General features: G+C 50.6%; 2 protein-coding genes across 4 annotated transcripts in view; both read right to left on the minus strand.

The window, feature by feature from the left end:
- Positions 1-1,524: 1,524 nt before the first annotated feature.
- Positions 1,525-10,667, minus strand: TMEM222 (transmembrane protein 222). 2 transcript variants are annotated; one of them, XR_008731203.1, is made up of 7 exons: positions 10,516-10,667; positions 8,047-8,131; positions 7,231-7,262; positions 6,133-6,229; positions 5,837-5,967; positions 4,471-4,815; positions 1,525-4,318 (listed from the first exon to the last, which is right to left on the minus strand). XR_008731203.1 is itself a non-coding variant. In XM_055703753.1 (6 exons), the coding sequence occupies exons 1-6, from the start codon at positions 10,629-10,631 to the stop codon at positions 4,728-4,730; spliced, it is 549 nt and encodes a 182-aa protein (XP_055559728.1). In that variant the 5' UTR covers positions 10,632-10,667; the 3' UTR covers positions 1,525-4,727. The 2 variants fall into 2 exon arrangements, 1 of the variants encoding a protein (XP_055559728.1); XM_055703753.1 differs by having other exon boundaries at positions 1,525-4,815.
- Positions 10,668-11,233: 566 nt separating this feature from the next.
- Positions 11,234-26,364, minus strand: part of WDTC1 (WD and tetratricopeptide repeats 1) — a 31,873-nt gene continuing 16,742 nt past the window's right edge. For both annotated transcript variants that reach the window (XM_005433076.4, XM_014284942.3), the window contains 6 exons: positions 25,169-25,265; positions 23,825-23,998; positions 20,360-20,595; positions 19,813-19,981; positions 19,199-19,391; positions 11,234-19,048 (listed from right to left, as the gene is read on the minus strand). In XM_005433076.4, the coding sequence (XP_005433133.1) occupies positions 18,851-19,048; positions 19,199-19,391; positions 19,813-19,981; positions 20,360-20,595; positions 23,825-23,998; positions 25,169-25,265 (1,067 nt within the window). In that variant the 3' untranslated portion in view covers positions 11,234-18,850. The remainder of the gene's footprint in view (positions 19,049-19,198; positions 19,392-19,812; positions 19,982-20,359; positions 20,596-23,824; positions 23,999-25,168; positions 25,266-26,364) is intronic.

The raw sequence follows: 26,364 nt of genomic DNA on the forward strand, positions 1-26,364 counted from the left end.
GAGGTCCCTCTGATGTTCTGGTCCCGGCCATTTGGCAGATTGGGCCAGATCCTGCCACCCCGTTTTGAGCCTCCCTGGCTTCCAGCAGCCTCTGTCCCTCCTGGGGCTGGGCTGGCCACACTGAGAGGCAGGAGAGAAAAACGACCAGAGCTGGCATGGTCCGGCCTCCTGCTGTGGCCAGAGAGCTGTGAGCACCCCGGGCGCCCGAGTGTGACTATCTTGGCTCATCCAGACTGGATGCTTCCATATAATCCCCAGATACACGACCCGAACCGCGTGGCTCAGCTCCCATGCACCTCAAGCCAGATTCCTGCAGCTCCCCAGGCAGCAGAAGTGGGTTAGAAAAATCCTGCCACGCTTGGGAGGCGAGCAGGGACCCAGCAGCAGTGCAAAGCTGTGCACGCTGGGCAGAGCACGTTCCTGGGGGGTTCTGCATCCTCACCTCATGCTCCAGTGACAGCCATGTGCAGGATAAACCCCTCGGAGGCTGCTGCCATCCCTACTGCTGGCATTTTGCAGCCCCAGAGCCAAAGCAGGGGCTGGAGTTAACGCAGCTGCAGGAGCAGCGTGATTTGGATCGAGGGGCTGAGCAGGAGAGGATCCAGGTGGTGTTTTGTAAGATGGCTGCACCATTAAATCCCTGAGCCTCGTACACAACCTAATTTTAAGGCTGATCTACTTCCCCCACCGCGCAGCTTTGGCCTCTGGATATCAGATGTAACGGAAAATCGGCTGCTTGCATTAGCAATCGTTACAGCACTCGGAGGCCCAGCTTCCCTCGCTCCCAGTTCAGGCAGCAGCATCCTGCTGGGAGAGGGGAAAACGAGGCTGGCTCTTTGCATCCCACTCTGCTCTCCGCTCCTCTGTAGCTGCCGGCAGCCCCAGGCCCAGCACAGGCACCCCCTCCCCAGCAGCTTGCAGGGAAATGGGAGGCTCTGTTCTGGCAGGGGAAAGGCGCCAGGCGACCAGTGCCCCCAGCCTCCAAGAAAAGAGAGATGTCAGCCACTTAAGGGAAAGGGGAGCTACTCACAGCTAAAGCGATCAACCTGCAAAAGGGGGCTTATCTTCTAAGAAAGCATCCTCCTCCCCCAGAGAGCTTGGCTCCCCCCCATCCCGGGCTCTGCTGAGCAGGCAGAGGCTTCGGGATCCACCAAGGGCAAGAGCAGGCAGAGCCCCTTCTCCTCCCAAACAAGACAAAGGCTGTTGGCAGGTCCTTGGCTTTAAATCCTGCAAACGCTTCCTGAGTTGCAGCAATTGGGTTCCTCCTGCCCCCACCCCCCCACCTCCTTCTCAACAGCAGGTCTGAAAATAGGGCTGTGTTTTCCCCTGGAGCAGAGCAAAGGGCGAGTTCATAAAGTAAAAGGTGTGAGAGCTTCGGGGTCCGGCTCCTGCGGGCAGCCAGACACGCTGCCTTGGCGCAGGAGAGGGGCCAGAGCTCAGCAGGCAGGGGGGATACCAACCCCACTCCGGGCTGATGGCTGCATGGAGGAGTCTCCACAATAAGAGATGTGGCGCTTGGAGACATCCACAGAAACAAGTTTTATTTCCCCTACCGTCAGGATTATGAAACCACAGAAGCAGAGTTTAAATATTTACAAAGTAATCCAGCGCCCCACAGAGATCAAGAGAACAAAGGATGAGGGTACCGAGGGCTTGCCCTCGCTGGAGAGAACAGCAAAGCCACGGAGCTCTGCAGCACGTGCAAAGAACAGGAGCATAAAATTGGCATCTGGAAGGTGAAGGACATGGTGAACCTTTAATGTGGCTAGTTGAAGGGGGCACTGCGAAGAAGCCAGCAGTGAGATGAAGGAAGCTGCACAGAGAGGACATTCCTTCCCCACCCACTCCTGCCACCTCCCACGCCAAGCAGCAGCAGCCTACGCCCCTGTAGTGGGGTGCTCCCGCACTGAGCACCGCCGGGGCTTCGCCACACTCCCACCGCATCGCAGGAAGACCAAAAATCCAAGCAGCCCACCTGCCTCCCCCAGCATCCGACCTCTGCAGGCACCATCCTTCATTTCATGAGTACAGACGGCTTTGTGCGTGCAGCATGGACGTGCAGGCTGGCTTTGCAGTACCTCTGCTCGGGGCCTTGCGCTCCCGGTAGCCGTGTTTCCTTCGGATGCCCAGAGCCACCCTCCATCTCCGTCGGTGGAAGCGGGTCGGCTGTTCCGGCAGGACTTGGGCGAAGAGCCGCTCTCCTTCCCCGGCAGCCAGCGCTCAGACCCACTACAGGGCCCATTTGCTGCTGCTCCATTAAGGCTCCGTTCGAAACCCGGATCTGGTAAAAAGCATTAGGAGCAAACGACAAGGATTTTCACGGTGGGGAATGGCACTCAACATGTTTTCAGGAGTCCCAGGAGTGAGAACTGTGGCCAGCAGCCCCACTCCCAGCCTCCCCTGACAACCTGAAGTCTCAGCTTTGGCAACGCTTTTATAGCTTATCAATAAAACACTGAATCAACGTGTGAGACAGGCCTAAGAGTCTCTAGGTTATTGCTACTGCGTAAGACAGGTTGGCTTCAGCCCTGGGGCCAGGGACTCCGAGCACATCCTTGGCGGGTCACTCTGAGAAATCATACTTAAGTTAAAAAACTGAGGCAAAAGACTAGTCTCTCCTGTTCAACTGGCTAGTGCTCGGGCACGCTAGCCAGCAGACTAGCTGGGTGGAGGCCACAGCGACACAGGGCAGCTCGGGAAGACACCATCCTTTCATCGTAAGGTTCTCTTTGATCAAGATCTTGGCTTTTTAATCAGCTCCAGGCCCAGCACCCTCCAGCCCACTCTCCACACAGGCTTGAAAGGACTGCACAGAGCAGACACCAACAACTATTTCAGTTCCAGGTAGATGCACATATCCACCCGCCCCAGAAAGGCCAGTACCAGATGACAGAGACAAGCGGGTGCCACGGAATGGTTTAAGGGGTTATTTAAAAACGCCTGAGGAAAAGGAGAAAATGCAGAAACCGAGAAAGCCCAAGAGGAGTCCCCAGCCCTCCCATATGGCTAGAGTAGTCGGGGAGATGGGAGAAGATGGGGAGGCACGTGGGACAGGTCTGAGAGCCGGCAGGGTGATGATAAACAGGCTTCCCAGTCAGAGGAAGCCACAGAGATGGCACGCAGTCAAGAAAAGCTTTCTTGCTAGCCACAAGCGCTCCTTGAGGTTGAAATCCATCAGGTAGCAGAGTAGAGCTGGCCTTTCAAGGCACGAGTGGAAAAGCTGTTCTCCTTTCTTTGCAGTCAGAGGGGATCTGCTCAACTGCACAGAATCCTTCAGCCACACTTTTTTTTAAAAAGCCACCTGGCTCAGAGGCCCACAGAAAGCAGCATCTGCAGGCCAGAGCCTCAGCAAACAGAGAGCTGCATCCCTCGCCCTGGAAGAGGCTCTGGGTCCTGTCCAAATTCACTTCCTACCTAGCACTAGAGAACAACCTATGCCCCTACTGGCCCTCCTGTCTGATCCAGGGCTCAAAAGGGCCACTGGCACTCCAACGCTGCCAGATCAGCATTTCTCATATCAAAGCCAGTCCTGCAAAGTGCTTTTACCCCTGGTGTGCTCACCAAAGCACGACAAGAAAGTAAACAGACCTTCACATTCACCATCCCGGAACCAGCTGCAAGAAGGCCAGTGCCCCAGTTTGCTGCTGCAAAACCCAGCCGGAACATGGGTATCTTCCATTTCTTTCACCTCTTCTTTTAATCTCTGATGGCCCCACTAAGCTCAGGTCTCGGGTGCTGCTCTCACGGATGCTTTCAAAACCCTATGCTAAGCCTTCTGCCCCAGAAATATGTACCTGCTGCGACCGCCACCTCTGCAGGCTCAGGTATGCTGCAACACACAAAGTACTAAGGGATCAAAGGAAAGTAAGTGGCTCGTGAAAAGCCTGACGACAATTTTAGATATTCAGAGCACAGGGAGAAGCAGGGGAGCTATATTTTCTCTGGCACAAGCTAAAAGGGACTTAGCAGTAGACTCCCAACTCTGCAACAGGCCGTTGAAAGTGTGCAGACTGCCATGAGCCATACCCAAGCCAGCCGATCGACTTTCCTGCCTTTCTGGGCTCACCAGCAGGACCAGACGAATTTGCCCTGCCACAGAGCGTTCCTCTGCACATCTCCTCAGAGGAGCGTCCCGCCATCAACACCTTGCTGTCGCTACTGGGGAGACCGTCGGCAAGTTCTACGGCACTCTACATCCCCAGGAGGAACCCCACACCTCCACTTTGAAACATGTGCTACAGGAGAGTTGTGCAACCGGGAAACAACAACTTCTTCTGGGAGACGCGGGAAATCTGAGGAAGCATCTGATGAAGTCTGCCTAGAGGAAGAAACCAGGCGATCAGAGAGAACCTTACAAGGTGTATCTGCTTGTGCTCCTGAACCAGGAGGCAGGGTTTGCCTTGCAGCTTTACTTGGCACTGAAAGCAAAGCTGCCCGCGCCTCTCCTTTCCTTATTGCGTTTTTACCTACCAAATTGCAGAAAGGGAGCACATTCAGGGAGAGAGCAGGAGGCTTCAGGACCCCTGACACTGGGAAACACCATCAACAGAACGAAAACAGAATGAAAAGAAGCCGGTTCCAGGAAAACAAAGATGAGCTGTTTACAATGGAGTGGAGTTGCCACCTTCCCCAGAAAATGCCTCCCAGAGTCCCATGCCTCCGTCTCGCTGGATCAGTCACAGTTTCTTCCTTCGTGTGCCCACGGAATGGGGAGTTCACAGCTGCCATCACCGCAAATGAAGTGTGAGAACAATGGTCATGATCACCCCCAAGAAGAGGACAAAGGGAAGCCAGGTCTTCACAAATCCCCCTACACTGCAAAATGGAAAAAAGGGGAAGGGTTTAAACATTAAAAAAAAAAAAAAAAAATCAGCAGAGAAAGACAAAAAGGGGGAGAAGGATGTGAGAATAACAGGAGAAATCAGAGGGAAACAGATGCCCTTCCGACTTCCTTATCCACTGCTGGCACTGCCACACACCACACATCCTCGAGATTCAGTCGGTGTTAAAAGTTGAGACTAAATCAGGTCCACGAATAACTATATCATGAACAACAGGGCTGGACTCTCCTTCCAGCTTAAATTTGGGTTGAAGACTAGCACATTTCGTATCTGCACAGATGGGAATGGTGACAGGAGACCACAAAAAAAACCCCAACAAACCGCTACTACAGGCCTTTCAGACTGCTGGTGTATTTAACCGAGACAGCAGGGACTACACTTGCCTAAAAGCTGGTAGAGAAGCTTTTCCAGAACGGGGAAGAATCAACAGAAGTGGAGCAACTCAAAAGCTTTATGTAGGGTAGTCCTCGCAGAATCTCCTCTTCAGGCACAAGGAGCTGAAATGGAGATTAAGTGCCCTTTCTAGTATGGAAAGCTCGGGGTTTCCCTCTTCACTCAAGCTGAAAGCTCCAGGGCAGCTGGAAATCTGACTAGTTTTTATGTAAACAAGATTCAAGAGAGGGAAGAGAAACCAGTAATCCTTGGAGACAAGCCATTCTGTGACCTTATGTTCTGACCTAACCCAGCCAAAAGACAACACAGAGTGAGATTTGCTTTAGCTAACATTTCCCAGATTCCAGGCACCCTAAATTAGCTGCCAGATACAGTATTTCGGGAGCAGCATTTAGTGCAACCCAGTAAGCACTCTTGGTTCTTTTCCTAAGAACAGGCAGCAGGCAGTGACAGTACCACCTACCAGCAACATACACCCACATGTTGTGGGGGAGAGATGTAACTCCCCTTTCCACAGGACAGGCTGAAGCTTTAGAGGGTTAGGAAAAACGAGAGAAACAGAACCCCTCTGCCTGCTTAATCTAGACTGCTCCTCAGCTCACCTTACGTACTTCCCATACAGGAGTGAGAAGAAGCAGAGTTTCACCATGTTCCAGGAGGTGCTGTTATCGTATCTCATCAAGTTTAAGGCCAGAGCAACATGAGAATGGCAGTTATCACAGCAAAGGTTGTGCTGCAACAGAAGAAGGGGCATGGGATTAGAAATCCTGTTCCTGAGGCTCCCCAGCTCTGCAGCCTGCACTGGTGCAGAGCCACAGGTCCCACTCCTGCGGCAAGGACCCAAACAATGGGGAGATGTTCCCCCACACAGACAGGGACATCACCACCGGAGCCGTACCATTCGGTGCTTGTACTCCTCCGAGGCATCGTGTACAGCTGTGTCCCAGGCGTTGGGACCAGTGGAGTACACCTTGTTGGGATCCAGTTTCCAGTACCTAGAAGGGTGAGAACAGATGTCTTCACGTTACTGCTGCACCTTCACAACTTCTTGCTCTTCCCAGCAGGAAGATGCTTAAAGGACTGAAGAGAAATCTTATCAATGCATACAAGTATCTTAAGGGTGAGTGTCAGGATGGGGCCGGGCTCCTTTCAGTGGTGCCAGTGACAGGACAAGGGGCAGTGGGCACAAACTGCAACAGAGGTAGCTCCAGCTGAATACGGGGGAAATTTTCTTTACTGTGAGGGTGGCAGAGCGCTGGCACCGGCTGCCCGGGAAGGCTGTGGGGTCTTCTCTGGAGACATTCAAACCCACCTGGACGTGACTCTGTGCAACCTACTCTGGGAGAGCCTGCCTCAGCAGGGGGTGGGACTGGGTGATCCCCAGGGCTCCCTTCCAGCCCCAACCGTTCTGTGAAATCCACTGCCTCGGGAGTCCATAGAGCTGAGCTCTTCAAGACCAACGTTTGCTGCAGAGCGCAGCAGAAACTACTGCTCAGCACCCTCAGCCTGACAGCACCCCAGCAAAAGAAACCACAGACCTCAGGGGTGCAGACAAAACTCTGACCTGCTTTCACGTCCTGCGATACAAAACCTTCCAGCCATTCAAAACAGACACACAAAACCCAGGCACCTCTCTCCTCCCCTCAGAAAATCATTAACAGGATGTGAGTGACAACAGTTCACTAATATAGGGCAGGCAGCATTTACTTGGAGCATTTGTTGTTAACATTATATTAAAATGTTTTAGCCTTTTCTTTTCCTTTTTTTTTTTTTAATAAAGGCTCCATACATCTCTAGTTATTAATACCATTACATTGCTGTCACAATTCTAAAAAGATTTAATTTAATGTGGTTTCTTGAAAAGCAGAGACAGTCCACTTGAATTAAGGCATCTGAACAACAAGAAAAGCAATATTATAGCATGTCTGTCTCCATGAATTAAAGGACATCTGCAGGTCAGTTGGTTAGTTTAATAAAAACTAACAAGAGCACTTACTTCACTGGCTTCCCAAATGCCATGTTGTCTTCCTACAAAAAAGGAAAAATGTCTCAAGAGGACAACCCCGCGCAATATTCATGACATGCCTCTTGCTGGAAGGCCTCACAGCCCACGATTGCTTAGTGATAAAACTGTCACATTGCCTCAGCAGTCTCAAGACACCAATCTTATTTGTGCGTCTGGATTTAGATTTCAATTGTTTTCATACTCCTGTTTGGAGCATGAGTATATTTATACTCTATACACGGTGACATCATCTAGCTATATGGTGTAAATACTTTGTTCCCCCTCTTTTTTTTTTTTTTTTTAATTGTTAATACCTTGTTGACCCAAAGTTGTAAATGTCCCAATCTGTTCAGAGTATTAATTACCTTAAATTAAACCCCCCTTACTTTCAAAATCCACCAGACTATAAAGCAGTTTAGAAGACTGGCACATACCTACACTAAGCAGCATGAAAGTAACAGCCATGCTGAGGAAGCTAGAACACAGCTTCTACTACTCAGATTTAAGATGACTGTAAGGAAATTTAAGTCCAAAGCTCCTAATTAAGGGTCTGGACTGCAAGATTTTTCCTCTTCTGCTCACCAAACCGAACCAGTCACTACTCATCATATCCCCCAAACGACCTCCACTGGATAGCAGCCCACAGAGTAACAGCAAAGACCCATGATCTTCAGAAACTTCTAAAGCCATTACTTTGCAAAACTTTGAGCTGCAAAAGACAGGGGATGGTTCAAAAGTCACCAGCAAAGGTGAGAAGCAGACCAAGCAGAGATTCTCCTTAAGCACCTGGATCCATCATCTACTTACTGAGACAAAGTACGGCCCCGCAAAGTCCCGAATGACTCCAGTCGACGTGCAGATACCCATGTGGCCAATGATCGGGAAGAGCCACCTACCAAGGCAACAAGCAAACCATCAGGCTGAGGTATTTGTCCCCCGATCACACCGAGTGCGTGCAGCATACTGCCAGGAGACTGCTGGAGCGGCTGTACCGCCAGCTGCATAGCATGGGATAGATGGGCACAGTTAATGTGTTGTACGCAGCTGAGAGAAGAAAGCAGGTTGAGCCAAAGCCAGGCAAAGACCGGTAAAGACGCAGAAGAGGTAAAAGCGAAAAAGAAAAACGTGCAGGGAATACCCAAAGCTGTGCTGACAAGCAGGTCTAGTCAGCCCATCTGCGGGGCAGTCAGGGTCCAGGATTTCACTGTGACCGACGGCAGTTACAGCGAGCGCAAGACTCCAAAGGCCTGCACTACACATGGCCCTGGCCAGTGTCCCAGAACAAACCCATTTGTGTATGCAAGTATAAAGGTTAGATCCAGGAGAAACTGTCTTGAGATAAAATCAGACTGTCCACTTCAACAACTGAAAATAGGATCACCCTGCCCATCTTCCCATTCACGCTGCAGCTTTTCACAGCAAACTAGATTTAAACACCTCAGACAGAAAATAGGGCTCCTGGCTTCAGGAAGAACATTCCCTCCCCTAAATGATCCCATTGTTTCAAAGACCTTCTCCTTCCCGCTAGGTATCTACAGCCCTAGGGAGCAGCATATTTATATCCCAACCCCCTTCCATCATCATCGCTTAGAAGTAAACACTTCAGGGCAAGTTACAGCACTCTCCCACATTCTCAGGTTTGCTGACCTCTCTCCGATTTCTCACTCCTCTCTCCCTGAGGGACTGTGTGCAGTGACTAGTATTTCAGAAGAGACTACAGCAATGCTAAACAGCAACAGATTCACAAGCCACAGCTCATTTAGAGAGGTCCTAAAACTACCAAACTGCAAAGGGATTGAGACGGTTAGCTATTATAAAGAAAGACAAGCCGTACACACCAATAAGGGTAGCTGAGTTATAAATAGCATACAGCTCCTGTTGATAACATAACCCTACGACGTGGAGAAAGGGCTCTGCAAAGTTTGATGTTCTGTGCTTTCATCACTTACCCTCTGCATGTTCCTATCTGGTGCAATGCAAAGCAGCCAGACAGTTTGGCTATCTGTGCAACATTTTATCAGCCAGAAGCGATGGCTGAATATAACGCTGTCACAGCATTGCCACCTTCAAAGGTCTAGACGCTTCTTCCTTTTTTTAATCCTCCTCTCAGCACTGACTAGCTTTCAAGCCTCCATATCCAAGGATGAGAGGAAACATCAGAGGGAGAAAACGGAGCTATTACGTAGTCTAATGAGAAATCTTGCCAAATAACAGCACTGAAATTTCTGCTGCAAAACAAAACCAACAGGAAGATGCCACTATTCATCAGGGAATGAATCCACAAACGGATGCCCAGTGACTCTGGCAGCAGGACAACTCTTCATCAGTCCCAGTGGGAGATAAGATGGTTAAAAGCTTTGGAATGGCCTTCAGGAAAAGATTAAGGGTGGAAATTTTAAGCAATCAAAAAAGAAAAGAGGTAAAAACCAGTGCTGGTTTGAAGCTGTATGCAAGACAGCAACAGGAAAGTTGCAGCTTCTCCTCATGGAGGAGAGTTACGGTGCCATTCCCAATCCTGGCACAGACCACACCACGTCTTCTACCTGACTTTCGGCTCTGGCTCAGTAAACATTATCACCTGATTTGAACCGGGAGGGAAGAGGAAGGCATAAAAATAAGCCTTTGTGTTCCCAGACTACCCCCAAAGCCACATTTTGCAGCTTTCGTTTTCCCACGTTCTCCTTGGAGCCTGCTTACACTTGGCTGTCGGGCCTGGGAAGGCAAATCGACTTCTAACTCCTTTAAAGCAAAGCACAGAGGCTCTCCTCAAGGCAGAAGGTAGTCTAAGGTCCCCGCAGCCAAACCCTTGCTCCAAAACCATGAAAGACTTCCCACGTTTCACTGAATCCCCTCCATTCCCGCTCCTGTAGGGACAAGCCCGCTCACCACACAGCCTTCCCCGCACCCCCACGCCCTCGCTGCGGGGAGAGGAGCACCCTGCCCCACGGACAGAATCCCACAGAGGCCCCGACGCAGCCTGGCACTCAGTCACCCCAAAGCAGGCCGAGCCCCCCGGGAGCAGGCCAGGCAGCCAGTTACCCCGGTCTGTCTGCCCCAAGCGAGCCGGCACCCGCTTACCCCAAAGCAGGCCGGGCTCCCTGCCAGCTCCGGAGCAGGCTGAGCGCCCGGGCACCCCGAAGGGGGCCAGGCAGCCGGGCCCGGGGAAGACGGGGGGGGGGCCCTGCCCGGGCCCGGGCCCAGGCCCAAGCGGCCCACCAGGCCCCAGGCCGGCCGCCCGCCGCCGGAGCCGGCCGGGAGCGCAGGGCCCGCACTCACGTCAGGACGGGGATGGGGGTCCACACCACGCAGTAGGGGAAGCGGCCGCGCTCGGCATCCAGCCCGGCCCCACCGCCACCATTGAACTGCTTCATCTTGGCCTCCGCTTCCGCCATCACCGGGGCCCGCCCCTTGCCCGCCGCGGTTGCGTCACTTCCTGGAGACCGCGCCCGCTTCCGGGCACGGCCGGTAACCAGGAAGCGCCCGTGCGGGCCTCACCGCCCCGGGCCTGCCGGGCCCAGCGCCCCCGCCGCGGGGCCCTCCCCGTTCCCGGGGGGGGCGCCGGGCTGGAAGGGCTGCTGCTTGCCCAGGGGCGGGCCGGCGGCTCCCAGCCCCGGCACAGCCGGGCTTCGCCTCCCCCGGGCCTCCGGCGGCTCCGCGCAGGGCCCGGCTGTGTGGCCCAGCTCGGGTGAAGCTGCTCCAGGCAGGTACCGTCACCCTTCGCACCTACCTTGTGCGGCTTCGCCACAGGAACCGCAGCAGCGAGCTTCTCCCTGCTGCCCTTCCCCGGATCAGAAGCGGGGAGAGTCACCCCCGGGAGCTGCCGGGGCGAGGAGCCCCCTCGGGGAAGTGCCAGAGCAGAAATAAGCATCGCCCCGAGCCTCCCACGAGAGAGGAGGTACTGCAAGGGGAGGAACAGCATTTACAAATGGAGAATCGGATTAGAAAAATAACAATTGCTTTATTAGGAAGTTTAATTCAAACTACACGAGAAAGCTGAAGAAGAAATGTTTATTCCAGATTTCCACCCCACCACAACACACTCGGCAAAATACAGAGTGACAACTCACTGAACTAGTGGGAAGAACAGGGAGGACAGCGCTTGCCCCGGCCAGCAGACCCAGGGTGGGGAGGTTCTGCCCAGCGGGTGCAGAAGAGCTGCCGAGCGTCCAGCCACCCCCCTCCTCTTCGCATCCTTCCATGCTTTCCTTGGAAGCCGCTTATTTCCTCCTCACACGGACCCCTTGAGCTGCATTTCCCTCCAAAGGCCCATAGTTACCAGAGCTCTCCAGCACGGTTTGTGGTGTTACACAGCGTGATGCCAAGGGGGTTTGCTAATAAAACAGTCTTGTCCCCTTCCTGCACGTGGTTGGGTTCCTCCTCCCGCGTAGCTCCAGCACACGGAGCAGAGGCAATGCAGAGCCAAGCACTCTGCTCACAGAAGGTGCTGGCTTTTGTTATCAGCAAATCCCGTTAATGGCAAGAGCCACACTCCCAGCGGTCATCACAAACTTACAGCTTCCACGTAACAGCCCCACTTCTTACTGAAATTTCTCTCCATCAAAGACTTATCTCCATGTGTTTGGCTTTCCATTACCTGACTTTGTTCAATAATTAAGCCGAGTCCAGCCTTCCACATTTATCAACGTGTTCTCTGTTCTGGGGGCAGAACAGCACTTACGTGCTCACTGAATTTTAGCCTAGTGAAGCTTCCAGGTTGAAAGCCCAGGAGATCCGTAACCTCTACCTATAACAGAGGCACATCAGAGACACCGATTTCCAGTTGCCGACATGGCAGTAGAAAGCACTGGCTAACAGTCTAGTGCAGAGGTAGCCTACCTGCCCTCAATATACGCTAACTTGTCACTGGAGTACTCGGGCTTCACACAACTAGCTTAGTAACGCACTGAAGACTACATTTCCTCGCCTCTACTGAGCCCTCAAGAAATCATCTAACATCCCATCTCATTTCCTAGTCTAGACCATGTTTTAGGACAGCCCCCCCAAGACAGGGGGCTGCTTCAGAGGCATCCAGGTGGAAGCAGAGCCATCCACCACGGGCGCAGAGTGGCTCAGGTCTTGTCTCAGCGTGACGTGTCACTGAGTTGATCAAGAGCCTGAGATCATGCCCCTCGGAATCTGATAGTGAGGGAATTCACAAAACAGTCCAGTTCCAAAGGAGAAAAAGCTGAGGAAATACACTCTCGAGAGCAAAGCCATGCCCGGTGCTTGGGTTTCTAACAGACACTTCCTATTTTGGCACTTCGCATGGAAGATGCACACAAAGGTTGTGTGTTTCAGTGAACACCTTTTGTTCGATGAAGAAAAATACTTGCATTGATTTGCTCCAGGCTAACATAAATATCAGAGATTGTTAAAAATCTATGAATAGAGGCCAACGTTCACATCAGCTAATGTGGTCCTGGCGTGTTTGTCAGATTAGGCGATGGATTTGCTCTTCCTGCTTGTGTCTCAGAGGCTGCTAAGCAGCGTATCACCAGGGACCAGCTCCCTTGGCAAAGCCACGCTGCAGGGACGCCGCTGACAGCCTCAGTAGGACACATCTCCCTGCAGTGCCGCCTCACACCTTCCCCTCCCGCGTGGGCAGGGGCCATTTCAGACACCCCAGCTTATTCCCCCTAAAACCAAGCGCAAGGAAGGCAAACCCGGCTGCTGGAGCACGGGAAGAACACTGTTTTCCCCAGGCTGGATTTAAAAAAAAAAAATAAAATAAATCAATACAGCACTCCTGTACTGCACAGCTTTCTTTTGTGTTTGTCAGGCAAGCAGAAGGGCTCTCCATCCCCAGTACCACACTGGCAGAAAATGGGTGAGCTGTAGCTGACAGCAGGGTCTTCCTAGTGACAACTGGGAAGCTGCTGCTGTTCTACGGCTATTGATCTAAGCAGAATACAAAACACCTGAAGTCAGCAGGGAAAAATAGCTGCAGTTGGAAAAGAAACTGCGGGGGGGTGAGGCAGGGGGAGGGGGGGAAACAGGGAGGGGAGAGCAGGTAAGAAGTTCTCCATGCATAAAATTAAAGGCTGAGCTTTTTATTGCAGCTATCTTGCCTGACTACAATACTGGATCGATGTACAGAGCAGGAATACTGCCATCATTGTTTTTGCAATCTCTCATTTGACAAGAAACAAAAGGTTTCACTCCCACTTCTGCCAGCGAGTCGCCACCGATGGCTCCTCTCTCCCCTGTTGTCAGCAAGGAAGCAGCTCTACCACCCGGCAGCCCCAAACATCCTCAGGACAACGAGGACATTTGCCTGCTCGCTGCAGGTGCTGGTGCACCGCTCGCACCCCGGAGATGCGGAGCCGTTCCGAGAGGAGAGCCTGTCCACTCTGGGAAGGAGCGGCCCAGACCGCACAGCGGTTCGGTTTGTCCGAGTGCACGCCACCATGGCTGGAGCTGGAGCTCAGCCTGGGAGGGATTCGGTTACCTCCCCTTTCTACCCCGGCTCATCTCTGAGCCTGAAAGAAGCAGGCACCCAGCCAGCTCTTGTTCAGTAAGCAGCTTCCTTGGGAACCTTCCCTGTTGTGACAGCTCAAACATTACAGGGACTGCCAGAACCAAACCACTCAAGGAAGAGATCCCCTCCCCCTTCTGACATTGACAACTGAGGCAGCAGCAGGCAACACCGCGTGCAGGAGTCTATTTAAAATGTCACCGAGGCACAGGCTGATGGAGGACACCAAGGCGTCCTTCCCCCGCCCTGGAGGTGATGCTGGGGTGGGTTGCTTTGCGTTTTTGTTGTTCCTTTCCTGTGGTCTCTGCCTGCTGCAATCTGACAGCCTCTAATCGCTCAGCATGAACCAGAAACGTCACTCTCATCTGTATTGATGATGGTGCTACTCACAAGCGCCAAGAACATACGCAGGCTCTGCCACCCACCCCAAAAGCATGCCCCTAAGCCATCTCACCCCTCAGCTTTAACCTTCAGGTCTTTTCTGCTTCCCTGTCACTTGAAAGCTCCATTTCCCTCTCTCTCTCCCTCTCCAACTGACACAGCCAATCCACAGGGCAACTTTTAGGTTTAAAGAAAAAAACACCAGTTTCTCAGGGACAAGGGGCACAAGGTGGAAGCGCTCAAAGAGCCAAGTGCAGGTCACGATGATTTCTCAGCTATGAAATCCACGTAAAGGCCCACCTTCTCTCCTTACCAGCCCCAGAGAGGGTCCAGATCAGTCTCATCTCCTGCAGCAGCAAGGCCTGAACAAGCTACGAGGAGCATTAACAGGCAGAGGACTGAATTCCTCACTGCAACAACAGCAGGCAGTTTTCTGTCATCCTGCTCCCATTTTGCTCAGAGACAGGAGCCATCTCGAGCCCTTTGCAGACTTGTTCCTGGCACTGTGAACAGTTACATCAGAGAAAAGCAAACTCATCAGTAGGGCTGTGATTGCTCCTCTCCCCCACATCCCAGTGCGTATCGCTCCTCTCCCTCCTCAACCCAATTCCCTTACCCAAATTACAAATAAAACTCATTTTCTGGGTCCTTCTAGCCATTTCCACCGATGATTCAACCACTCAGCTTCCCCTTCCATGCTCCCTCTTTGTCCAACCACTCAGTCCAAGATCTGACCTAATTAGTTGATTGCCAATTCCAGCTGTGGATGCACACTGCTTTGTTAGAGCAGAGCTGTCTTTTAAAGCAATAATTTATATCAGACAGAATTTGAAATGAAGAGGCCTCAAAAGGCCTTCAGCTGAAAGATGTCCAACAGGAATTTTTAAGAGAAGAGGTCAAATGGATTCTGAAAATAGCAGGCTGGTTTTCTAACTCTTACTTAAGGCCTGGCATTGTGCAGCTTGGAGGGCAGGAAAGTATTTGGGAGGTTTTGCAGCAGGAGCCCAGAGGAGAAAGTGAGTTTTTGATAATCCTTTAGCAAGGGATCATCTCTGGGTCTAAATGTAGATGTCCGACACACCACGCTGAGTGTGAGACACTTTAAGGCAATAAGTGTGCTCTTTCTGACAGCGGAAACATCTCAGAGTATCAGTCAGTAACACGGGGGCTCAGGCAGGTGACCTTGGGTCTGCCTCACAGCCTAAGTCACCAGGGCTCTGCTTCTCAGGGCAAAAGGCGATTTGAGAAGAGCTAAAAGGCAAGGATGCACTGTTTTCCCTCCTCAGCTTTTTGCCTCCCCCTCGCTCACCTCTAACTCTTGGGTTCAGCAGGGACTTAAAGAGGATTTTATTAATTCTAGCCCCCACCCTGACCAAACATGATTCAGAAAACCTAATTCCATTACAGCACCATTCATCTTTCTGCAAGATGTGCACATCACTGCTCTCTTCCCCAGCAAGCCCCAGGCTGCTGTTCTCATCTTCACCCCAATCTCTGCAGCTTTGGCTCTAAACCAAGCCGGAGGTGGACGCTGCTCCTGAACACAGCCCCGGCTCCCGCTCCACCGCCAGATCTGAGCTGCCACACCTGGATACACTAACATCAGCACTGAGTACCCACCACGGCTCACAAGCTGTTTCAGGCTCCGCAGCCCCCTTTCCCACTCAGGTTTACTGGGGCCTCTATTCTCCACGAAGCAGCCCCGCTGAACAGACAACATCCAGCCCAAGCAGGCCACCCTCCACCCACCCTTGTCCACCTCCACAGTGGAGAAAGGTAGAACAAAGCCAGAACAATCCCCCAAACAAAATGACACCAAGAAAGAACTAGAACAAAGAAATGTTTAATTGCTTAACTCTTTCTCTTCCAGGGACCAGAGAAACAAGTTTTCTGCTCCTTCTAATGAGGGCAGTAAGGCTTGTGTGTTACCTCTACAACTGCAGGGGCAAAATTTACGAGATGATCATCTTTAGTACTTGAAAAAGCGAGAAGCCATGGTCATTGCAACACTAAGAGAATCCTAAAGTCTCCTAACGGAGAGCCCACTGCTAGAATACAAAAATAAAGGAGGCATTTCTGCATACCCCAGGCTAGAAAGAGTTAACCAGAAAGAGCAGGAAGAAGCTTTCCCAAAGAGGGGGTTGAAGTAAACAGCAGAGGTCAATAAAGCAACATCTCCCTACTTCCCCAGAATGTTTTTTCTTTCACCAATAAATACAAACTCCTCCTTAACAAGCGACAAAGCAGGTAATCTGCCCACAAAAAGGGGAAAAGGGGCTAGAGGCAGAAAGATTTTTCTTTCCCCTTCTCTCCCATTATTATTTATCTTTTTAAACCAAAGCAGCCATTAAAAAAAGCAATCCACTGCAGAGGCAGGGAATCTTGTAGCTTTCACACTGCAACTGGCAGGTAAAAGAGCTGCACTGTCTCACAAGGGTAAAACCAACAAAAAATAGCTGCCACAGCAAAAGGTGAATGGGGAGGGAGAGGTTTGTTCTCTTCAGAGCTTTCCACCTCAGTCTCTCAGTTTAAAAAATCAAAGTCTGCAGACATTGTCTACTGAAAGCTGAAAAAAAAAGTTTGAGTGGGAGGAGAAGAGGAAGGAGGAAAAAAAAAAAAAAAAAAGGATGCGTCTAGCAGGAAAGCCTTAAGCAAAAAACAGAAAAGGCCAGACCAGTCAAAGCAGCCACCCAAGTGAGAAGAATTTTCTGCTGTCTCTGAGTTTTGAGAAGCCTTGAGTGCTGGGGTACATCTGGGGTGGGGGAGCTTGTACACAACCAAACAGGTAACTGAGCAAGCAGTCAGATCCACCGGCGCCGGTACTGTGTGAAAACAGGCACACATGCCCTCAGCATCCCAGTGACAGCCTGGCCCAGGAGGGCTCTGCTCCAGCAGGAGATGGTGGGCAAGCCTGCCACCGCAGCCTGGCAGAGCACAAGGGTAGCCAGCTGTTTCTGGGTGCCCAAGGGCATGCTGCCACAAGACTGAGGTTCACTAGGGCTCGGTTTCACTCACACGTGAAAAAGTAGATGCCCTTCTTTGTCTGAGGGCCAGAGATCAGGCCCCGCTTGGTTCCACTGAGACTACAAGGCAGGTGTGTGGGACCTCTCCGCAGAGAACAGTGTCCTTGGAGAGATGCTGCCAGCTATGAGACTGACCTCTCTCCCTCCTGTACGAGGCTCACTCATCTCATAAAGACTGTTCTGGAAGGGAGAGGAAGCCCGTTACCCTCATCAGCCAGCACTGTGCAGTCTCTCTCATCAATGCCTGGCAGCCAGAGAAGGAAAGGGAGGCCTCTCATCTTTCTACAGCAGCAACAGGAAGACCAGGGATTGCACCACATGGAAGAACAGCCCTATTGCAGCACACACACATGCACACACACTCCCAGACACACATCTCACACCCCTGGGACCAAGGCTAGCATGTTCAGACCTTCAGCAGTAAGAGATACGAGACAGCACAGAGCAGTTAAGATCTCCAGGGGCTCTTTGGTCTTAGTTGATAGTCCTAAAAAAAACCCCAACCTCTTCGGATTCGGTTCTAGCACAGCTGTGTAAGATCTATTCGATATTTAGTGTTTGGCAACTGCAAGAGGGAAAAACAGGGCTGCACGTTACAGGAGAGGGGAAGGAATGAAGTACAGTGCTGTGTTCTAGGTGTCCTCCTGGCTCTGCAGCCAGAGTCAGTGTGTGGAAAGCGTCAAGAGGAAGGAGGGTTCCTGAGAGGACCACTAATCCGTCAGATGTTACGCCAACGATGAGGCGGAGAAGGCCCACCTAAGCCAAGACAGAGCAGCTGACCGCACAAAACCGCTGCTGTCTAAAACCTCGAAACTTTACTTGCAACTTATACACGGTGGCAACATTCTCAGCTCCAGCGCAGGTGACATGGAGAGAAGGTGAATACAGCTACACAGTTTGGGCAACAGAAAGAGAAACTCTGGAAGAGTGCTGTTACCAGCCCTTTTCCTCAGCAGCTTTAGCTACGCGAGTCCTAGGTCTCTGATGGAACCTGCTCCCATCGCTGTCACCTTTCTCCATGGGTTCATAGACCACAGAAGGAAGTATCTGAACTGAGCAAGCACGTCCTGCCCTGTTGAGCTGCACATACTCAGTGCCTTCACCAATTCATCAACTAAGATGCCCAGGGACAAGACAGGCAATATCCAGTCCTTAATACAACACAGCCACATCTGGTGACAACGTGTTAAGAGATGGAAGCCAGAAGAAAGATGTTACGGGACACAACAGGTGTTTCATGGCCAACAATCCTAAACCAGGGGCCTCTAGACAGGCTGGTAGCACAAAAGCAGAGTCAAGCTTTCAAAACCAAGATCACTGCAGTAAATTCATTCCATAACCCCTGCCCTAGGTTTGTGTTTTATTCAGGAATTTAACATCCCCTCTGCAAATGCATGAATCGGGCAACATCCCCCTGTACCAGATCATACAGCAGCTCTGGGAAAAAAATCACCAGCTTACACTGCTTATAGACAACTCAGACACCCCTGTTGGGACTAAATTCCACTAAAGGCAAACCCCGGACTGCACTGCCATGCTGCTCAGTAGCGTGACGGGAGAAGGAGGAGGTGGTGGCGATGGTTTAAAGAGACGGTCGCTCCTGCCCCTGCCAGCTTGTCCTACTCTGTGCATAGTGCGAAACAGTGCAGTCATTCATCAGAGAAAGTTCAGGACCAAGGAAACTAGGTTCCCTTTCAGCCAAACAATTAGAGGAAGGAGAGGCAGTTCTGTTTTAGCTGGGCCGGCACTGGACTTGCCCCTCTGAGCTGTCTTCATCATCTGAGCCTCCAGCCCCACCACTGGTCAGTCCTGTAATCCGGTACCCCATGTTCAGCAACATCACCTCCAGCGGGTCTGCATTCATTCGTCTCTGGTTAGCTTGGGAAGCACCTTCCATGTCTACTACCACACGGCCATTAAGGGTTTCACTCTGCAAGACAAGAAGGGAGAGAACTCAGCGAGGCAGCACTAAGACCAAAGAGGGGCTGTTACTGCTGCTGCAACTATCAAGAGAACCCAGTAGGAAAGGCCAGTACCTCTTACATCTCATGACAAGACAGTCTTTCACCGTGGCTCTTACCTCTGGCCTAGGGTTCCACAGTCGTACAACTGGGTCGATGCCACTGGTAGCCAGGAAGCAGTAACTGGGATGAGGCTGGAGACAATTGACAATCGACTCGTCTCCCTGCAGCACTCTAACCAGGTTGGTGGTTTCTTTCTCCCAGATGAAGAAGGAGCCGTCATCTGACCCACTGACTATGTACTGTGCATTGCTAGGGTGAGAGGAGCAGAGACTGGAGATCACAGCTCAGAGCCAAAGCTAGTCTCTAGTAGACAAGAGAATCTCAGTTGGCTTCTACAATCAGCAGGCTGCCACCCCTCACGCTTATGGATCCAGATAAAGCTTTCTGTGTTGGTTCCCTCCATCCCCGGGATTCACGTTTTCAATCCCAAATGGATTTCCTGAAACGCTAGCCCAACCGGGTCCTCTGTGGATCTGCTACTCAACCAGCTACTCATGCAGCCACACAAGGAGGAGGGTTTCTGTCATCTTTTTCAACCCTGCAAACCAGCGTCAGCATCATTTTATGAACAGTCACATGGAGCTACGCATGAAGCTTTATCCGATGGAAGAGAGCACTCTGCTGCTGCTCACACTCCTGTCCTGCATCCCTATACGCTCTGCCAACATACCTGCCAAAGAAATTGGCCTCTTTGATGTCTGTAGTAGTGTTACAGTGGCCACAGTATCGGAATTTGTAGTCGTAGCTGCGCTCCCTCAGCACCATCTCATCCTCTGAGATGGAATCCTTGCGGCCTGTGGCTCGCAGCCGGATGGGGCCACCCCCTTTCTTGTCTTCAGCTGGAAGGACAACAGATTTCCCTCATCACAATTTGGGGAGGAACACATTCTAAGCAAACAGCACTCCAGGAGACCCCAACAGCTTTAGAGAACAGTTAAGGACAATTCCAGCAGGGAGCTGGGCTTAGAGCACACGCTTCCTCCCAGATTATCTCCTGGGTACATCAGACTCCTTTTATCATAACTCTTGCTCAAGAGCAAACCAGGACCAGGCACACGGCAAGAACAGGCTCAGGCCAGTTTTTGTGCATAGTAACAATCAACCTCCCTCAGAAATTGGAGCTTTACTTCAGAGTGGCAGTTTAAGGAGAAAATTCCTTGTCCGATCATTAGATTTTAGTATAACCTTGAAGAACCACACCGAACACTGGCACTCACCGTTATCACTCTTGGAGAAGAGGGCTGCATTGATGTCTCTGTCTAATGCATCGCAGGCACTACTATGTGCTTGTTCTGGGAACTTCCCTTTAAAGTCATCCAGACACTCCAGTGCTTCTGCCACGTACTTGAGTTCAAATAGACAGCGGGCAAGACGGAAATGGGCTTTCAGGTGGCATGGATTCAAGGATATGGCCTTCAAGCAGTCTCTTAAAGCATCATAATGGTCCCCATCCCTGAAGAAAAGGGAGTGGTGGATTAGACAGCCCAAGCAGAAACAGCATACATTTTCCACTGCCGTTTCCCAGCCCTCATCTCACTCCAAAGCTTGCTGTTTCCAGCTCTCTCCACGCAAGCGGACACCCCACAAGCTCGCCTACTAACAGCGTTTGCTGCTTCTCAGGGGCACCATCTGACCAAGCCCCGCTTCCCAAACGCACCCCCACACCTACACAGCCAGCCCTGCACTGTGACCACACAGGGGAGCCCAGCAAGTCTTGACCTGCCATTTTAAATCCGCCAGAGCAGAGCTCACTGCTGTAACACATTTCGGGAAGTCCTTTGAAGATGGAGGATGCACCAGCCCTCTGGCCAAGCAGACACAAGGCCTCTCCTGCAAGGCAAGCGGGGCCTCCACAGAGCACGGCAGCTCACGCGTGCCCCTTGGTGGACGCACGGCGTGGCAGCACGCATCCCTGCCCACCGCGCACCCCTGCCCACCGCGGCCCACGGGAAGGAGCGACAGGACCACCACTGGGCTTCACAGCCCTGATGGCCAAATCCCTAAAGCAGCAGTCTTTTCTCGCTTTTATAGGAAAACCCTTTAAGTTTTAGAAAGCAGCATTATAGCAGACTAGTATCATAATGGATATTTATATCCTATTTACAGTTACTGGAGACTACGCTGGACTTCCCTAAGCTCCACGGCTGTGGGAATAAGAATGCCTCTGGGAGCAGGGGAGACTTGATGAGCCTTGCGTGCTGGTACTCAGTTCAGCCTGACAGAGGCTGAGAAAACAGCTTGAGCTGATGCCTGATGTACCAGCATCGAGCCTAAACTGTTCAATGGCACCAGTCTGTCTTAAGAGAGTGCCAAGTCTCCGTATGATGGCTAATAACAATAATGGTTTCACACCTGTAACCTACGTGCACTGCACCTACCCAAGTCTGAAACAGTCCCAAGAGGCAGGGGGCAAACTGCCCTGTGCCCTCCACAGAGTGACAATTTTAGGTCATGTGGAGCCTTTGTCAGGGAAGAGGTGCTCCCATGTCTCTACTTATTAAAGGGAGCTCCAAATCTTTGGGTTATGTGCTAAGCAGTGCTTATTCAGTGCCACAAGCATGTTCTGCAAACCATTCATCCTGTTTGCTCTCTCCTGTCTAGGTGGATTTTGGCCACATTTTACAGCTTGCTAGCACAGTACAGAAGGTGGAGTGCCTTACCCATGAGAACTGCAGCAGAACAGAAAAAATATGGTTCTTGAGGGCTGTCTTAGCAGCACTGTGTCTGTGTTAATCCAGGAGGCTGGATGCACAGCATCAGGCCATTTTTATTCAAAGAAACAGTGAATGCAAGTTACCTGTTACGATGACAGACGGGTGTCTCACATTTTCAGAGCTGACTGGGCTATTAGCTGCTTTGCCACCCTCAAAAATCCTTCAACCTCAACTACAGTGTCCGACTGCCCAACAGACTGGTGTGAAAACGTACATGTTGAGATGTGAAGCAGACAGTGACTTCTCCCATTGTTACAGATTTGACTCAGCTTGTGCAAAAATGCTCTAACTAGAAATCAGCTAAGTACTGTCAACATAGACTGCTCAAAGCAATCTGGAGAATGATGCAGTTGGCTTTTATGAGCAAATTTTTAAAGGACAGCCTTAGAAGTGCTGCAGAGTAGGAGTAGCATCTTAAGGGAGATGAGCAAGGGGAGGTTAGGAAATTACAGACCTCCCTTTTTTCTAGATCTCTCCGTTAGTCAGAGAATGAGGCCAAAGCAAGACCTGCAGTATTCTGCAGGGTGGCCTCTAGCTGCTCCTGCTCCAAAGCTCCAACGTGCAGAACACCTTAGAGTCACACAGTCATTCAGCATGGGCCACTGTCCAACTGCTTCACCCTCCTTCTCGGTGACATCCCAGCCACCTTCTGCCATAACCAGTAGCTGTTCCTAGCAGAAAAGTGCCCCATCTTTTCTGCACCTGAGAAGGTATCAGCTCAATACTATTTAAATTCTAATAGCTGCATGCGACAGAAACCCATTGTGCATATATTTGCACGTCTTCCTGCTACCAAAAACTGCAGCAAAGCACTAGCTGACACACAGAAAGGTTCAGATCTGCCAACATCCTTCGGGAAAAACGATTCCTATAAGAAAAATGTCATTCATGAGATCAGCACTCAGCTTCTGTCTTCCATTCCTTAATCCCAACCTATTGTTCTTCTCCTCTGAACACTGAGGTCTTTTTGAGGCAGCTCCCAAATCTCTGCTATTGCAAAACAGCCAGTAGGCCAGTTACCAACAGTCACAACAACTGCTGGCTGCTCTTTATCTTGGCAAGAAGATAGGAGAATTCATACTGGGGATTTCAGCAGGGGGAGGAGAAGGATATCCTCACAAAGCAAATGTAGATGAAGGACCACAGCTATTTTAAATATGTTAATGGCAAGTCATGCTACTCAGTCTTACTCTGCTCAAGGGGACAGATACTAAAATAACTCGGCTGTATCTTGCAGATGCAGCTCTGGCTATTGGTCAGAGAAGACATTACCTACTGCAGAGGCTAACAGTGTATTTTGCAACAACCAAGACAGAACTCCCCCAGACTCTGAGGCACCAGTTGCCACCTCCCCAGATCCCTCAGAGGTTTGTTTCCAGTCAAGGGGAATGTGGGTTAGCTGGGGTAACAGGGGAGCCGCCGGGTCACATCTGACTATCTGCAGTACTAGTTACTTGGATAAAGCAGCAACCAAACCAACTCCAGGTAGTCCTACAACAATCTTATATCATGAGGTATGGAGTTATAAAGCATAGTAACCATTACCTCATCCACCGACAGCAGATTTAGAGCCACACTCTAATGCAGATCAGAACATCCAAAGAAATGCAAACACCCTTGGAGACACTCATAATGCTGTTACTCAGATGCGGATTTTTGGTTTCTTTTTCAACACAAAAGGAACAGAACGTTACTCAGCATGCCAGTAGGCAAAAAGATGAGCTACTACCAGCTGTGCTTGCCTGTGCGGTATCTGTGGCTGTAATTTCTCCAACACATGCTGCTGTGTAATCCCCTTGTTCTGTGCCAGAGGTGACCCACTTATGGCTTGATCCAACGACCCCAACCCTGCTCCGCACACAGGGAAGGCAGGTGCTTTGCAGTGGACAACAAGGTATCTGTGGTACTCGGAAGTCAGGCGCCAGCAGTGCCTGTGACACTAAACTCTGAAATTCTTTGCCTCCTTACCACTTGCGTTTCATGTAGGCAGCAGCTCTGTTTCCATACAGCATGGCATTATTGGGGGCTTTCTGGACTGCTTTGCTGTATAGCTGGATGGCTTGAGTCCACAGCTGGCAAGCAAAAGCCTCGTTGGCTTGCTGCTTGATTCTCTCCAGATACGGAGGTAACTCCACCTGGGGACTGAAGTGAAAGAAGAAAGGAACACAGGTAAGTCTCACACGCTAATGCTCTGCTAACTCCAGTTAAACGTCTGCAGTGTTTTGTTCTAGCTCCACAAGTCCAGCAAGCGTTAGCTAATACCAGAAGTTTCAGAAAAAAGGCAGAAGAGACCCTGAACCTGAATAACCTGAATTTAGGAGGAAAGTTTCTATTTGATCATCATTTGGCTGTTCCCGCTTTTTTCTTTACATAGACATATACTCAAAATTAAACAGTGGGCATTTTAAACACCTAATCCCTCAGACTTCACCTTTGCTTTGACTGCATAAACCACATTTCCAGTCTTCTTTCAGCAACGTATAACAAAATGCAAATTCAGAAGGAAACCAAGCATCTGAGTTCACAGGGCTGCACAAGGCCCATGCTCAGCAACCCAAAAATTCCAGCCACATCCCTGCTGCCGTGGTAGAGGGGCCATCTAGAGGAAACAAGCTGAAAACATTCAACAAAATGACTTTGGTGGAACCTAGACTACCCATATATGGTATTAAGCAACTGTCTCGACTTTTAACCATGTCTCATCAGCTGGAGGGAGAGGCAGCAAGATGTGCCTCAAACCTGCTTCTGCTTTGCCCCAAATGCATTTTCCTCTTAAAGAAAGCAAGCAGCGGGAACAACAGAAAAGGGCTCTCCATCCATTCCTAGCCCACATGCAGACTGAAGGAGTAATGACTCCAATGTCATTGTAGTAAAGCAATTTTGGCTGCTTCAGTTCAGTTTGCAGCAGAAAGGTGCTCAAAAAAAGCAAAGGGAAGCAAGGCCCTTTCGACCTGACAGCCTCTCCCACTTACTAAGACACAGTTCCCGCAGGTCAGGAAGTAACAACCACTCAGGACGACTAAGGAAACTTTGTTTCCAGGCCTAAAAAATAATTTCTTAGTTTTGTCCACAGTAATTCATCATAAGAGGGGAACAATCCTCATGGACACCATTTCTTCCAGGACACTTGCCTGATCTGACTCTCGTTCATAGCCCACGTGCCAGAAGCAAATACAGCTCCTAGGACAGAGGCCACAACAATGAAATCAACATGCCATGAGGATTTGCACTTCACGGCTTGTTTAGCAGCACCTAACCCTGGCAAGAAGAAGAGGACAAGAACAAAGCCATAAGGCAGAGCTGTCTCCTTACCTCACATGTGCTCTTCCTTCGGACAAGCGGAAGCCATTGCTGTGGAGATGGATGCCATTTGACACTCCATTGGTAGAGGTTTTTCCATTCTGCACTTCTGAAGGTTAGGAGGGAAAAAAAATCCAATATCTATCTATCTATATAACTATATATATATATCTCTCTCTATACTAAGCATCAATGTAGATTATAGAAACTAATACCTGAAGCTTCAGGGTTTATTTTACAGCAGAGCCAAGCCAACACCACTGCCCCATTCAGAGCAGAAATAAAATTTCCATGATTCCAGCTTATATTTCTACAAATTACATTTATGTTGCAGCTGGGAGTGCTCCTGCAACCATTTCACAGACTGGGAAACTGGGGACACTGTCCAAGCAGTCTACTGAACTGCTCAGGGATTTCAGTGTGCAGAGACGTGCAGGCACATGAAGTTTAGCCTTTGTACTGGTACCGCCTTTCACAGCCCTTGCCTGAACTTTCTGTGCCCAACAGGGTGGAGTGTTTGCTGCAACTGTACCACTGTGAGCCTGTTCAAACGCTGTCCTTGCCATTTAAAGCGTGATCTCACCAGATACCACAGTACAGATCACCCACATGCATTCAAGACAGAAGAGTAAAGCAGGCAGGGCACGTATTTGCCACCAGGATGTGAGTGTTATCTTGAGGCCTAAGGCACACCGAGTACACAGATCAAACTCTGCCAGAGCACGCTGCGAACAGGGAAGGGGCTGAGCCGGGGACACTCCCTGGTAAGAGTCAGCCTCTGCCCGGGGAACAACACTGCAGCGATTCACTGCGTGCTGCCTGCAATATCTGTGTACAAACAGGCCCTGTAAGGAACAGGGCCAGGGATAAAAAGGCTTCTGGATATACTTACTCATCAAATAAATGACTTTTTGACTCAACTATCTCACCACCAGGAGGGATATTAGTGCCAGGCCAGATTCTTAGACTAGGGGAAGAGATCATTCTGTCTCCTTCCTAATGGGTATATAAACGGGTAACAGATGTATTCTACATTTTACTATTAAGTTCAAAAAAATAAAAACAATGTACCATTTCCATGTTCACAAAGCTTTCCCCCTTAGCTGAAGGCTGGATACCAGGACCTCAACCACTCTACAAAGTCTACTTTATTCTTTCAGAACAGCTTTACGCATTCTCCTTAGCTGACACACACGTACAACTCCCAA

Source organism: Falco cherrug, chromosome 3 (genome assembly GCF_023634085.1).
Source record: "Falco cherrug isolate bFalChe1 chromosome 3, bFalChe1.pri, whole genome shotgun sequence".
NCBI classification, from domain to species: Eukaryota; Metazoa; Chordata; class Aves; order Falconiformes; family Falconidae; genus Falco; species Falco cherrug.